Source organism: Palaemon carinicauda, chromosome 1, assembly GCF_036898095.1.
Source record: "Palaemon carinicauda isolate YSFRI2023 chromosome 1, ASM3689809v2, whole genome shotgun sequence".
Taxonomy (NCBI): domain Eukaryota; kingdom Metazoa; phylum Arthropoda; class Malacostraca; order Decapoda; family Palaemonidae; genus Palaemon; species Palaemon carinicauda.
Window position 1 is genome coordinate 77,805,207 of NC_090725.1, and position 16,152 is coordinate 77,821,358.

General features: G+C 39.9%; 1 protein-coding gene across 2 annotated transcripts in view; it reads left to right on the plus strand.

Moving 5' to 3' along the window:
- Window positions 1–16,152, plus strand: part of LOC137649167 (uncharacterized) — a 124,788-nt gene that overhangs the window by 49,715 nt on the left and 58,921 nt on the right. For both annotated transcript variants that reach the window (XM_068382168.1, XM_068382160.1), the window contains exon 5: window positions 541–662. In XM_068382168.1, the coding sequence (XP_068238269.1) occupies window positions 541–662 (122 nt within the window). The remainder of the gene's footprint in view (window positions 1–540; window positions 663–16,152) is intronic.

Sequence of the window (16,152 nt, forward strand, 5' to 3'; positions counted from 1 at the left end):
ATATATATATATTTATGTATGTGTATATATATATATATATATATATATATGTATATGTATATATATACTGTATATGTATATATACAGTATATGTATGTGTATATATATATATATATATATATATATATACACAGTACATATATTTGTATATACATATATACGTATATATATATATATATATATATATATATATATATATATATATATATATATATATATATATATATACACAGTACATATATTTGTATATACATATATACGTACTGTATATATATATATATATATATATATATATATATATATATATATATATATACAGTATATATATATATATATATATATATATATATATATATATATATATATATATATATATTATATAAATAGATATATATATATATGTGTGTGTGTGTGTGTACACATGGATATATATGTATTTATATATATATATATATATATATATATATATATATATATCCTGCCAACTTTACTACTTCATACTTTATGCACTCATTATTTCTTCCCTTTTTTTTGTAAAAGGTCATATAAGGAGTCACACCGGGGAAAGACCCTATTGCTGTTCAACATGTAACAAAACATTCACCACGTCCAAAGCTCTGAGTAGACATCGACTAATTCATCAGGGGACGAAATCACACCGGGTTTGTTACTTTTATTTTAGTTTTTTTTTTTAAATAAGGATATAAGGAAGGAAGATTTTTATTTTAGAGTTATTTTAAATGAGGATAAAAGAAGGGAAGGTTTTTATTTCCAATATTCAAAATTGTAGCAATTTAAAGAGGATATTTTAATTTTTTTTCTTCTGTAAGATGGATTTCAATTAATTTTTCAATAAGTTTTATGGAATTTCTATACCTGGTAAATAATGGTTTTTCCTACACAGAATACAAACACTCAATTTTTTTGAATGGGTTAACTCTATTGCTATTTGGCTATGACCAAAATTAAGGAAATTCAGGGATTCTGTTAACCTTATATGGTTACCAGTATCCGACCCGCGCAGGGTAGGAGTGGCTATGTTAACGGAACTCGGATCATAGACCGGCATCTACGGGCACTTTTAATCATGCCAAGAGAGGAAAAAGATTTGATTATCTGAACTGATAGGACTTGATGTATGTTTTAGTGAAATGGACTTCTGGCTGGCCATATCATGTAATTTTAGGCCCGGGGACTACATTAAGACCCCCAAAAATTCACTTTAATAAAGGGATTTTGACAAAGGAAAAATCTATTTCCGGGAAGAGACCTGTGATGCCCGGTGAAAAGGTCCTTCTTTACACTTTTCTGATATAAATCTTCCAAATATACCAGAGAAAGATAAAAGCATGGAATGCAGAGGTTACTACCCTCGCGCGAGCACCTTGTGGGTGTCGTGTATACAACAGGAGCGTGTGAAAACCACTATTCACAGGCTGTCTTCCATTTAGATAATTCCTTCATCAAAGGGAAGGGCCGTAACAGATAATTTATTGTGAGGAAAGGATGAAACCAATTCTAATAGGTCTGTAGTATGGACTAGGCTTCAGATACGATCATGCCAGAAGTTTTATCCTGTACGTTGCCCCACATAGGTTTCTAGGGGGTCCAAAATACATGGTAAATCATGTGAAGAGAGGAATGGATGAAACTTGGTGCAATTGAAAGATTATAGTTTCTTGACTTTAAAAACACCAATGCCATAAATTCTACCTTGCACTTTGCCCCCGTCAGATGCCCAAAATGATCCCTCCCGCCTGTAGAGGACTTTTATTCATGAATTGTGAGGAATGTATGAAACCAATTTTGATAAGTCAGGTGAATGGACTTTGCCCCAGAAATGATCATGCCAGAAGTTCTATCTTGTACATTACCCCAGACAAAAGGGTTTTAGGGGGTCAAAAATAGATGATTAATCATGCGAACAGAGGAATGGATGAATTTTGGTGCAATTGAAAGATTGCAGTCTCTTAATTCAAAAACACCAATGCCAGAAATTTTATCATGTACTTTCCCCCATGCCAGAAGTGCATTAATACCCTGTTAATGATACTTACAGTACACATTCTGGCTTCCAGGTCAGAAACCTGTCCACAACCACTGACGCCCTCTTAACTAAAAGATCAAATTATTTGTATTAGATGAAGTTGATAGAATAGTTAGTGCATGGTTTTATTTATATTCTTTGTCAACATTTTCTGAACTAATTAATGCAATGATGTCGCATTTTAAGATTTTGAATGTCTCATTTAATCGCTGTCATATTCACCTTAAATAATTTCACTCCAGTTCTTTTCCTCAGAATCTATTCCATCAAAAGCATCAGCAGATTCTGGACTTTGTTCTTTATCCTTTTGCATATATTTCCTCACAATTGACTCTGGAAGGCAGTTTCCATCGCACCAAAGTGGATTGAAGTGCTCATCTTTTTCTTGCCAGTCATAGTCAGAAGGCTTACTATCTTATGTGGATGTGTTTTACTTTCCCTATTCCACAGAATGCTGGTATAATGGGCATGTTTAATATGAATTTTCAATAATTTGTTAGGCAATGAAGCACAGTTGAACTTTTACACTTGTCTCACAAGATTTTTTAAATATTTAACTTAGCCGGTGAATATATAATAGCTGCAACTCTGCGGCTCGACAGAAAACACACTCAAAAACTCGCGAGCGATCGCTATGAAGGTTGCGGGTGCGACCACCAGCGCCAACTATCGGTCAGATACCACTCTAGCATGTAAACAAACCCTTCAATTCTTCTCTGTCGACCTTGACGACAAGACGTATCATTACTCGCTGTAGAACCTGGAGTTTTCTCAACATATTTGGGGAAGTACTTCATTTTGGTTTGAGCTTTCACAGTGCAGGTGTTTTATCTTCAACTTAAATCTTGAACTCGTTTTTGGAAGATTTAATTTTTGATGACTTTGGATTGTTTTTTGGACTTTCTTTGACTTTTAAATGGCCGACCCTTCCCTTAGTACGGAAGTGTGTTTTAGGCTTTTAGCAATTATCTTATCACGTTATAAATTAATATAGATTTTCCTCTATATATTTTTTATATCTCACCCGCCTTTATTAGGCCTCTTCGATTAGCTTTCCATTTATAATATAAACATCAAGATAAATTTTAATGATTTGTTTATATGCGACCTTTCCTGAGAGTAGGCGGTCCTAACTTGGAAACCGAAGTTAAACAACGTTGAGCCCTTTCAATCGTAAATAACTTTTACAGAGCTAATGATTTAAAACTTATTAAATTAATATTTTTTAGTAGATATTTTATGAAAGATTTTCTTTGAATAGTCTTCGTACTGTTTCAAAGATGAACTAACGTTTAGTTTATTTATCCTACGCAGTTTGCGCTCTATCGTTACGATAGAGAGAGAGAGTATCACGGTTTCACTTTGCAGAAAGAGTAAATCGATTCTGACGTTTTGTTCATTCTTCTTTCAAAGCTTAAATGTTTTAAATTCTATTTTGAAGGAACTTTTTAATTGAAAAACCTTTCAGTTTTTTCCTTTGGTCAAATAACCTGTTTTTTGACGAAACGTAAGTGGGCTCTTCTCTTCGGTGCGAAATCAAGAGAGAGAGAGAGAGAGAGAGATAGAGACGGAGAGAGAGAGAGGAGAGAGAACGTTCCGATCTTTATTCTCGTCCCAAGCGAGTAACGTTGTTCTCGAGTTACTCTCGTCCCTAGTCTCTGTACGGGGAGAAAGGATAAAACGTTTTTAGTTTTTATTCTCGTCCCAAGGCACTGTACGGTGAGAGATTGCAAACGTAGTTTTGAATGAACTAGTGTTTAGTCTCTTCCCCAGCCACTGATCTTTTTATTTTAAAATATGTTTACTGTTTTTTGCTTGTATTAATGTGCTTACATTATACGACTGATTTCGCAATTATAACCTTTTGATGAGGGTAGAATTGCGTGCTTCAGGTAGAAATCAGTTTTATTCATACCTAATGTGAATTGTTTAAAAAAATTCGATTTCAGTGAAATAAGTGCAAAAACAGAAAATCGTAGTGATAAAGTGATATTGCGCAAAGTGTTATCAGTGTTGCGACCGAGGGTTCGTCTGTTCGTGCCTGTCGTTCGCCTAGTCCGGGACCTCTTGCAAGCTCCCAAGCCCAGGGGAGAAGTAATGTCGTACGACTTATGGGTTCGAGAGGCCTTGATCAGCGAACAGACGTTCCCTCTATGGTATCAGGCGTATCTCACCAAGATCACCCCTACCATATGGCGAGAGAGACGATTTTCTCCTCGTCATCCGAAGGCTTTTCGCATAAGAAACCGTGGTACAAGGTTTCGAGGCCCTTTAAGCGAAAGTCAGTCCTTTCAGGACAGGTCCAGCGTCCTGGTTTTAACTATTAGGACAGCTCTGACCCTATGCAGTCATCGGAAGACTGCTCGCCGCCTAAACAAAAGCGTAACACAGACTCCGAGAGTCTTTTTGTAGGCAAGGTTTTGCAGTCACAGACGTTACCCTCGTCTCTTACCGCAACCATTCCCGTTGATCCTAAATGGGTTGTACGGCAAGACATGCAGAATAAGCTTACCTCTCTTATGGAAGACTATTCTGCCGATAAAGTTCACGTTGATCCTAGCCGTTTATCTCATCGAGATCCTAGCCTTCAGCCGCCCAAACGAACCTTTGTGCGTCCTGTTGACGTTGGCGTAGCTAAGTCACGTCAGTCACGATATGTAGAGCCTCACTCGATGCGGTCACGTGTTGATTTTCAGCCGCATTTGGACGTTAGGCCGCTTCCTAATGCTCCTGTTGACGTTCAGGACGTTCGCCAGCCAGCGGAGTTGACTTGTTTTGACGCTGAGCGTCAACTACCGCAGTCTAGAGTTGTTTTGACTGCTCAGACTAGGCAGTCAAAACAGTCTCGAGTGGACGCCGAGCGTCCTCCCGCACCTGTTGTTGTTGACAGTTCACAGACTGTTAAGCAGTTACATGACGTTGCGTCCTGGTCCGCTACTAATGCACCAGTGCGTGTGGACTCTGCTTGTAAAGCATTGCCACCACGGTAGGTCTCTCCCTTGCTTGAGACTCGGCTATTGTCGGACAAGGTTCCTTCAGATAAGGAAGTTGCTGTTCCCCCTCCTATTGATATTCCCTTGAGGACTCTGTCAGGCGGAGAGGAGCCTAAAGCTGCTTAGCCCTCTATGGACTTTAAATAAATCATGCTGATTTTTAAGGATCTTTGTCCGGATCTTTTTGTAACTGCTGCTCCTCGTTCGCCTAAACGTCAGAGTTTACACTAGGCCTAGCTACTTGAAGCCGTTGTTTTATAAGCTAGTGCTCTCTCGCTCTTCTAAGAGAGCTTTACGTTTGCTAGGCGACTGGTTTATCACCAGGAGGAGTTTGGGGGAGACAGCCTTTGCTTTCCCTACTTTTAAGCTGGCTTATAGAGCGAGGGTCTGATATGACACGAGAGAAGTTCTCGGCTTGGGAGTTCCTGCCTCTGCCCAGATAGACTTACTCAAACCTCATAGACTCTCCCTGGCGCCTGGCCATGAGACGCTCCAAGATTTTACAGGTCGACTTCAGAGCTATTTTCGAGCGTTTGAAGTTTTGCTGTACAATTATGTCATGCATAAACAAGGCTTTCAGGGATAGCTCCAATGATCTGACAGCCACGTTCTCTGCAGGAACAAGTCCCTCAGGGAAGGCTCCAATGATCTGGCAGCCATGTTCACTGCAGGAGTACGTAAGAGGCAAGTGCGCTCAATGTGTTCATTGTCAAGACAAACTTCACGATGAAGTCTACCAGGCTGTCTTGACAGCATTTATGGAAGGCGACTGGATGGTCTCTCTCGACCTTCAGGAGGCATACTTCCACATTCCTATACACCCGGATTCCCAACCGTTTCTGAGGTTTGTTTACAGGAATGTGGGGTACCAGTTTCGAGCCCTGTGCTTTGGCCTCAGTCCTGCGCCTCTCGTGTTTACGAGGCTCATGAGGAATGTGGCAAAAATCCCTCCATCTATCGGGGATCCGAGCCTCCCTGTACTTGGACGACTGGCTTCTCAGAGCATCGTCCAGTCTTCGCTGTCTGCAGGATCTACATTGGACGTTGAGTCTGGCCAGGGAGTTGGGACTTTTGGTCAACCTTAAAGTCCCAACTGATCCCATCCCAGATTATTCTATATTTGGGGATGGAGATTCGCAGTCCAGTTTTTTACGGGCTTTTCCGTCTGCCACCGAATAGAACAAGCCCTGCTCGAAGTCCAACTAATGCTGAAAAGAAAACGTTTGTTCAGTCAGGAGTTGGAACAGTCTCGTAGGGACTCTCTCATCCCTGGAGCAGTTTGTCTCTCTAGGGAGACTACACCTTCTGCCTCTCCGGTTCCATCTAGCCTCTCACTGGAACTAGAACAAGACGTTAGAGACGGTATCATTCCCAGTCTCCGAACCAGTAAAGGCATGCCTGAAATGGTGGGACAGCAATATCAGTCTGAGAGAGGGACTATCCCTAGCAGTCAAGAACCCAAACCACGTGTTGTTCTCAGACGCGTCGGATTTGGGTTGGGGTGCGACCCTGGACGGTCGGGAATGCTCGGGTCTGTGGACCTCAAGTCAGAAGAGCATGCACATCAACGGCAAGGAGCTATTAGCAGTCCACTTGGCCTTGATGATATTCGAAAGCTTCTTCAAAACTAAGTGGTAGAGGTCAACTCAGACAACACCACAACTTTGGCGTACATCTCCAAGCAAGGAGGCACACACTCCTTCACGCTGCTCGAGATCGCAAGGGACCTTCTCTTATGGTCAAGAAATCGAGGCATCTCCCTGTTGACGAGATTCATCCAGGGGGACTTGAACGTCTTGGCAGACTGTCTCAGTCGGAGGGGTCAGGTGATACCCACAGAATGGACCCTCCACAAGGACGTGGGCAAGAGTCTTTAGGCTACTTGGGGTCAACCCACCATAGACCTCTTTGCCTCCTCGTTGACCAAAAGGTTACCAATCTATTGCTCTCCAGTCCTAGATACAGAAGCAATCCACATAGACGCGTTTCTACTGGATTGGTCTCTTCTGGACTTATATGCATTCCCACCATTCAAGATAGTCAACAAGGTACTGCAGAAGTTCGCCTCTCACGAAGGGACAAGGTTGACGTTGGTTGCTACCCTCTGGCCCGCGAGAGAGTGGTTCACCGAGGTACTTCAATGGCTGGTAGACTTTCCAAGAAGTCTTCCTCTAAGGGTAGATCTGTTACGTCAGCCCCACGTAAAGAATGTCCATCAAAGCCTCCCCGCTCTTCGTCTGACTTCCTTCAGACTATCGAAAGACTCTCAAGGGCTCGAGGCTTTTCGAAGGAGGCAGCCAGTGCGATTGCAAGAGCGAGGAGAGCTTCTACCATTAGAGTATACCAGTCGAAGTGGGAAGTCTTTTGAGACTGGTGCAAGTCAGCATCTGTGTCCTCGTCCAGTACCTCTGTAGCCCAAATCGCAGATTTTCTTTTACATCTGAGAAAGGTTCGCTCCCTTTCAGCTCCCACGATTAAGGGCTACAGGAGCATGTTGGCTTCGGTCTTTTGACATAGAGGCTTAGATCTTTCCAACAATAAAGATCTCCAAGATCTCCTTAAGTCTTTCGAGACCTCTAAGGAACGTCGTTTGGCAACTCCTGGATGGAACTTAGACGTGGTCATAAGGTTCCTCATGTCAGACAGGTTTGAGCCATTACATTCAGCCTCCCTGAAGGATCTCACCCTCAAGACACTTTTCCTAGTGTGCTTGGCTTCGGCTAAAAGGGTCAGTGAACTTCATGCCTTCAGTAAGAACATCGGTTTTTTCTACAGAAAAAGCCACTTGTTCACTTCAACTTGGTTTCCTGGCCAAAAAATGAACTGCCTTCTCGTCCTTGGCCTAAATCTTTTGATATTCCTTGCTTATCAGAGATCGTAGGCAACGAACTGGAAAGAGTATTATGTCCTGTTAGAGCTCTTAAGTTCTATTTAGCTCGTACTAAGTCATTACGAGGTAAATCTGAGGTATTATGGTGCTCAGTTAAGAAACCATCATTGCCTATGTCAAAGAATGCTTTGTCATATTTTATCAGATTTTTTTAATACGAGAAGCTCATTCCCACTTGAATGAGAAAGACCGATGTTTGCTTAAGGTTAAGACGCACGAAGAGAGCTATAGCAACCTCCGTGGCCTTCAAGCAAAATAAATCTCTGCAAAGTATTATGGACGCGACTTTTTGGAGAAGCAAGTCAGTGTTCGCGACATTTTACTTAAAAGATGTCCAGACTCTTTACGAGGACTGCTACACACTGGGTCCATTCGTTGCAGCGAGTGCAGTAGTGGGTGAGGGTTCTACCACTACATTACCCTAATTCCAATATCCTTTTTAATCTGTCTCTTGAAATGTTTTTTGGGATGTACGGAAGGCTAAGAAGCCTTTCGCATCCTTGTTGATTTGGCGGGTGGTCAAAGTCATTTCTTGAGAGCGCCCAGATTAGGGGTTTGATGAGGTCCTGTTAGTATGGGTTGCAACCCTTTATACTTCAGCTCCTGGGAGTCTTTCAGCATCCTAAGAGGATCGCTGGGCTTCGTGAGGAAGACAGACTTACAAGGCAGAGTAATCGTCTAAGTCAACTTCCTTACCAGGTACCTATATATTTTGATTTTGTTATATTGATAACTGTCAAAAACTCTTAGCTTATACGCTGTAAACTTAATTAACTCTGGTCTCTACCCACCGCCTTGGGTGTGAATCAGCTATTATATATTCACCGGCTAAGTTAAATATTTCAAAATGATATTTTAATTATAAAATAAATTTTTGAATATACTTACCCGGTGAATATATAAATTAAAGGCCCTCCCTTCCTCCCCAATAGAGACGCAGCGGGACGAGAAGAATTGAAGGGTTTGTTTACATGCAAGAGTGGTATCTGGCCGATAGTTGGCGCTGGTGGTCGCACCCGCAACCTTCATAGCGATCGCTCGCGAGTTTTTGAGTGTGTTTTCTGTCGAGCCGCTGAGTAGCAGCTATTATATATTCACCGGGTAAGTATATTCAAAAATTTATTTTATAATTAAAATATCATTTTGTGACTTCTAGGCATTTTAATGGAGCAATTAAAGCAAACGTCATTAACGTTTTCTTTCTTAGTATATACCGCAGACATATCGAATGACAGAGTTCATATCAATGTCTTCATGCAACATAGATTTCAATGCCTGCACTGCATTCATGTCCTTTTCAAGCCTTAGCATGCTGGTTTTCCCTTGCTTGTAAAATGCAAATATGAACTTTAAGGGTATGACATGTCATAAGAGCTTCACTCAAACCCTGCTGTGTTTCTTCTAGATGTCGAGATAGCTGTAACGTTGACATGCCTCCTGTTATTTCTAGCTCTAAAATGCATCATTATCTGTGATTCTGCTGGTAGTTTTTGCCCCACACTTGTCAGTATCTCCAGTACATTTGTGTCAGAAGACCTTACGACCATGTTTCCCCCATCTTTCAGGACATGGTAGCAAATGAGGGTATCAGCTTCGTGACAATTTTGGAATTCTAATGGCTTTTCAACCACTAGCATTTCCATTATATTTGTTTGAAGCTTAATACAGTTTCTGCCGTGTGAAAGATAAAAAATTTTCTCAGATACTATCGGTGCATAGAACTCCTTCTCTAGTTCTCATATCATGAACTTTCCACATTCATCCTTGATCATACCATTCTTCAACAGTTCACAGCCTTTTTGTCACTGTTTTTTAATTACCACTAGATAACTTGATTGTTTCTTGTCGAGCCAAGACAGTCCCTCTTTCAAGATGCTTGATGTCCTTGATTAATGGTTACTGATATTGGTCTAACAGCATATCTACTCTTGTTTCCTTGGCAGAACAGACTTTGAATATTATATCTCAAACAATTTTTCCCATAGGTTGACTTGGTGTGATGAGGAAGTATTTTGTGCTGTATAAATCTTCCATCAAAAAGCAGGGAGTATTTTGTGCTGTATAAATCCTCCATCAAAAAGCAGTGAGTATTTTGTGCTGTATAAATCCTCCATCAAAAAGTAGTGAGTATTTTGTGCTGTATAAATCCTCCATCAAAAAGCAGTGAGTATTTTGTGCTGTATAAATCCTCCATCAAAAAGCAGTGAGTATTTTGTGCTGTGTAAATCCTCCATCAAAAAGCAGTGAGTATTTTGTGCTGTATAAATCCTCCATCAAAAAGCAGTGACTGAAATGTGTATTCTTCGACTGATGCTGCATCGGTCTTTGACTTCAGAATTTTTGTAAAGTTTGTTTTATTTGTCTTGGTAGGGGTACCATCAGTATGTGCAATTGATAAGGATACCTCTGTTTTTGGATGTGTCAGTTTCTCCCGCAAATCAACATTGCTTTCTTCCATCAGGGATATCCTTAGCAGTCCATTTCCAAACACATCACATAACCCTTTTGCATTATTCAAAGCCTTTTTGCCCTTTGTAGGTCTTCTCGTAATATTTTCAAAAGCAAAATTTTCGACTTTGATACATTTGACTGGTTTCAGAAAATGGCTGTCATCCTTTTTCCACTCTTTTATGAATCTCTCCCAAAGTTCAGCGCCACAATTTAGACTACCAATCGGATAATAAGCTATTTTTGAAGTAATTATTCTGCCTATGGCAATATTGATCAGACCTGCGTCTTCACAATAAGACTTCTCAGATGGATTACAAACACTTGATTTTGTCAGTTAGTGCTAATGTATCTTTGTTGTCTATTAGTACTCAACTCTTACAGAAGGTTAGCAGGTATTTTGCCAGGTTGGATTCCAGTGAGCTGTTTAAGTTCTGAAACTGTGAGACTTCTCTGAATTAAACTTACACACCATCTTGTAAATTCATTTTCAGAGTTTTTGAAGTAGGTTATACCTGTAGATGTTGCTCTTGGTTTACTTTTTATTCAAGGGTCAAGTCAACTAGAGCAATGGGGAATGATTTTTTTGTTCTTTTGGCCAAGAATGATCCAGCCTTCAGTACATTCAGTGCATCAGGTGACAAATTCTTAACCCTTTTACCCCCAAAGGACGTACTGGTACGTTTCACAATAGCCATCCCTTTACCCCCATGGACGTACCGGTACGTCCTTGCAAAAAATGCTATAAAAATTTTTTTTTTCATATTTTTAATAATTTTTTGAGAAAATTCAGGCATTTTCCAAGAGAATGAGACCAACCTGACCTCTCTATGACAAAAATTAAGGCTGTTAGAGCAATTTAAAAAAATATATACTGCAAAATGTGCTGGGAAAAAAATAACCCCCTGGGGGTTAAGTGTTGGAAATTTCCAAATAGCCTGGGGGTAAAAGGGTTAGGGCTATTCAGAGCTAAAAAACACCTCTATAATATTTGAGAGTGTCTCAGTATAGTGCTCATCTTTATTGTTTGACAGTTTTTTGTAGTTCCTGAAAGAGTCTATTGAAAAGGTAAATATAGAGTGCCCATTATGCATCTGTCTCACCAGAATTCCCATCCATCATCTGTCTGAAATATTTTTGCTGTATAAGGTAGAATTCTTCTGTCAGAAAAGCCCTCTCTGCCAGGAAAAGCACTCCATATCCTTCGGATTTTCAATAGCTTGACGTTCTCTGATAAGTTCAGTGGAATCATTTTCCATATAATAACCAAAGAATGTTTACAATAACATTCTCTCCAGAGCAGTTTCAGCAATTTGGTGAATGTGTGTGCTACTATTATACATTTTTCCCTTTAGAAACCCAGCCAGAACATCAGACTCAGTCAACAAGTAACCAAGGCCAGAATCATGGACAAATGTTCCCAGGCTCCAAAGAAGGCTAATTCAAGATTTAAATTCCCTAGGAGTATCACAAGCTTATCAAACTAGTTTCTGCAGGGCCTTAATAGCTACGGCCAAGTCATACAAGACGGGAATATGAGACATTTCCATTTCTTCTGCTACTTACACTGAGTGTATCAGTGTTTCGTAAACATCATTAACCCTTTAACCCCCAGGCTCTTTGGAAATTTCCAACCCTTGACCCCCAAGGGGTTATTTTTTCCCCAGCACATTTTGCAGTTTATTTTTTTTAAATTGCTCTAACAGCCTTAATTTTTGTCATAGAGAGGTCAGGTTGGTCTCATTCTCTTGGAAAATGCCTGAATTTTTAAAAAAAAAAAATTATAAAAAATATGAAAAAAAAAATTTTATAGCATTTTTTTGCAAGGACGTACCGGTACGTCCATGGGGGTAAAGGGATGAGTTTTGTGAAACGTACCAGTACATCCTTTGGGGGTAAAAGGGTTAATTGTGGGTGACTGCAAAATGGAGTCCATATATCCAATTCTCCTTAATAGCAAGGGTTCAGTGACAAATTTAGAATACAATCCATTGAACATTGGTGATGATGATGATTTCATGAATGTCTGAATCAACCAGATAAAGTCCACAGCTTTGATACTGATGAGTTGAATTTTAGATTTTATGTTTTAGCCTTCAGAATGATTACCAGCCGAGTGTCCGCGTCATTTTAATTTCATGGATTTTAGGTTTTTGTGAAATGGCCCAATCTCCTTACTTTTACCTTCAAATTTTCTATATATTTGACTGCTTATTCTTGGATTTGAGTACAAATTTTTGTTTTTACGGTGTGGGATGTTCCTCGAGTTGAACATCCATACTCATATTAACCCTTTTACCCCCAAAGGACGTACTGGTACGTTTCACAAAACTCATCCCTTTACCCCCATGGACGTACCGGTACGTCCTTGCAAAAAAATGCTATTTAAAATTTTTTTGCATATTTTTGATAATTTTTTGAGAAAATTCAGGCATTTTCCAAGAGAATGAGACCAACCTGACCTCTCTATGACAAAAATTAAGGCTGTTAGAGCAATTTAAAAAAAAATATACTGCAAAATGTTCTTAAAAAAAAATAACCCCTGGGGGTTAAGGGTTGGAAATTTCCAAATAGCCTGGGGGTAAAAGGGTTAAACACCAAGTCAATAAAGCTGAAAATGGGTTAGGTCATATCAGTTATCATGGGGCATAATTTAAGATATCCTGATTAATGCACAACCATAGACTTACTGGGTATAGCTTCCTTTATGGTACACAAGAGTTAGTACAAATAAATGCCTGAAAATAAAATGAAAAATTTCAGTTTACAGTAGGCCTAACACAACACAAATCAGTATTATTCCACAATGTATGTAAAGAGCATGGTGCATAGGAGCATTGGGGCCTTCAATTATGTATGGGGGGAACATTTTTTTATTTTTAGGGCCTACTTGAGCAATGACACTTCTGGCATTAGAATTTCTTAAGATGGCTAATAAAAATCTGACACTTCTGGCATTGGAATTTTTTAAGATGGCTGATAAAAATCTGATACTTCTGGCATTGGAATTTTTTAAGATGGCTGATAAAAATCTGATACTTCTGGCATTGGAATTTTTTAAGATGGCTGATAAAAATCTGATACTTCTGGCATTGGAATTTTTTAAGATGGCTGATAAAAATCTGATACTTCTGGCATTGGAATTTTTTAAGATGGATGATAAAAATCTGATACTTCTGGCATTGGAAATTTTTTAAGATGGCTGATAAAAATCTGATACTTCTGGCATTGGAATTTTTTAAGATGGCTGATAAAAATCTGTTTGCAACACCATCCATCCTCACAGTACGTAATTATGAGTTTCTGGCAGGGGAAAGTACAGGATAAAATTTCTGGCATTGGTATTTTTTAAATCAAGAGACTGCAATCTTTCAATTGCACCAATTTTTATACATTCCTCTGTTCGCATGATTAATCATCTATTTTTGACCCCCTAAAACCCTTCTGTCTGGGGTAATGTACAAGATAGAACTTCCGGCATGATCATTTCTGGGGGCCAGGCCATTACCCTAACCTACTAAATTGGTTTCATACATTCCTCATAATTCATGCATAAAAGTCCTCTACAGGCGGGAGGGATCATTATGGGCTTCTGTTGGGGGGAAAGTACTGGGAAACATTTCTGGCATTGGTGTTTTTGAAGTCACAAAACTATAATCTTTCAATTGCACCAAGTTTCATCCATTCCTCTCTTTGCATAATTTACCATGTATTTTGGACCCCCTAGAAACCTATGTGGGGCAATTTACAGGATAAAACTTCTGGTATGATCGTTTCTGAAGCCTAGTCCATACTAAAGACCTATTAGAATTGGTTTCATCCTTTCCTCACAATACATGATTTAAGTGAATTTTGGGGGATCTTAATGCAGTCCCCGGGCCTAAAATTACATGATATGGCCAGCCAGAAGTCCATTTCACTAAAACATACATCAAGTCCTATCAGTTCAGATAATCAAACCTTTTTCCTCTCTTCGCATGATCAAAGTGCCCATAGCTGCCGGCATACCACTCAACTACTGGTCATCATTCCGGTCAGACAGCTGCTTTGACTGAAGCCCATGCTACACTTTGCTTTGTGTGTGTGTGTGGTGTTTTTCTGGGCTTGAACCTGTGCCGGCCAGTGAATAAGCTCCTGTTAGCACTTATTCTTAGGTAATTTACTGCTAAATATACCAGAGAAAAAATGTGAAGGAGTGCTAGGTTAACTAGCTCGCTCACCTATTGGTGTCGGTATAAAATTGGGCGTATAATCCAGAGGTCCCGCACTATTTAGATTCATCCACGACAAAGACCCCAATAGAGGAGAGCCGTTCAACCTCACTCGGCACCAGCAACTCTGCATCCGCTCAGAACCCAACTCCTTTTTTAGCACGCCTGTGTTGTAACCCGCTTTTTTTGTGCTCTCGTATTTTGCTTATTTTCCACTGGATTATGGCTTCTTCATCGGTTTCCCAGGAGACACCGTCTAAGTTGAGTACCAAGCTATGTTTTGCTGTGTTTTGAGCAATCTAGAGCGTTTAATATTTAAATTATAGGAGTTTATTATCTTCGATCATATCGATCTTGCTTGATTCCGCTTACGGTTGGTACTCCTGTTTTGAGAGCTTTTAGTTTCACTCGCGGTGTTACTAAGTGTATTATTTTTATTATTAATTAAATTTTTATATGTTTTATTGTGGATATTCATTATTTAGCGTTTAGAACCCTTGTGGTTCATATTTAGGGCCGATATCAGTTACGTATCGTAGATGGCTTGCCGACCTTCGTTACTGGGCGGCAATTTTTATTATTTAAGCCATCAGGTTGCTGTCCTTTGGGATTTATTTATTATGTTGCATACCTTGCCCTAATTTTTTATGTGTATATTCATATATTTTTCAACGCTATTACTTTTGTAATGAATATTTGTGCTTATTACTCCGTATGATCTGTTTTGGTAGTGTTTGGGGATCGTCAGTTGGTAGCCCTGCTGCTCCGTATCACGTGATCCTCCCCCAAGCTCCCCCTCTCGCTAGGTTGGTGGCTAGGCTTCTCTCCCCCCTCTCCTAGGGGACCGTTGCCTTCCCTCCTTTTAGAGGGGGTAGTTCAGTGTTTATGGACTTTGTCCTCCGGGTGTCCCGGCGGTTTCGTCTCTGTCTAGACGGGTTGGCCACCTTTCAACAGAGTAGGATCCCGGTGCACCCTATTTTATATTCACCTATCACAATTTTATTATGTTATACGAAACCCTCCGGGTTCGGTTGGCAGTTCGTATCTACAGTTCCGCCCCCCTATTAATTTATAACAGTTCCTATGATTATATAGGATTATATATGACAGATCACTATCCCGGAGTTCCTATATGTATTGGTTTATGGATATACCTTTATTTCCCGGCCCGGGGCTTAACCTCGCTCCGGGAAATCAGACACCATGTGTCTTAATTCTTACCTTTATTTCCCGGCCCGTGGCTTAACCTCGCTCCGGGAAATCAGACACCATGTGTCTTAATTCTTTGTTGTTGCATCCTTTTTTATGATCCCGGCTCGACCGGAATGGATAGCTATACTCTAGTCTTAAGTTAGACTTATGTTTAGGCCCGGGTCCTCCGGACCCGCCCCTACTTAAGAGTATTACAGTTAAGCTCTAGTCTTAAGTTAGACTTATGTTTAGGCCCGGGTCCTCCGGACCCGCCCCTACTTAAGAGTATTACAGTTAAGCTCTAGTCTTAAGTTAGACTTATGTTAGCCCGGGTCCTCTGGACCCGCCCCTACTTAAGAGAATTACAGTTTC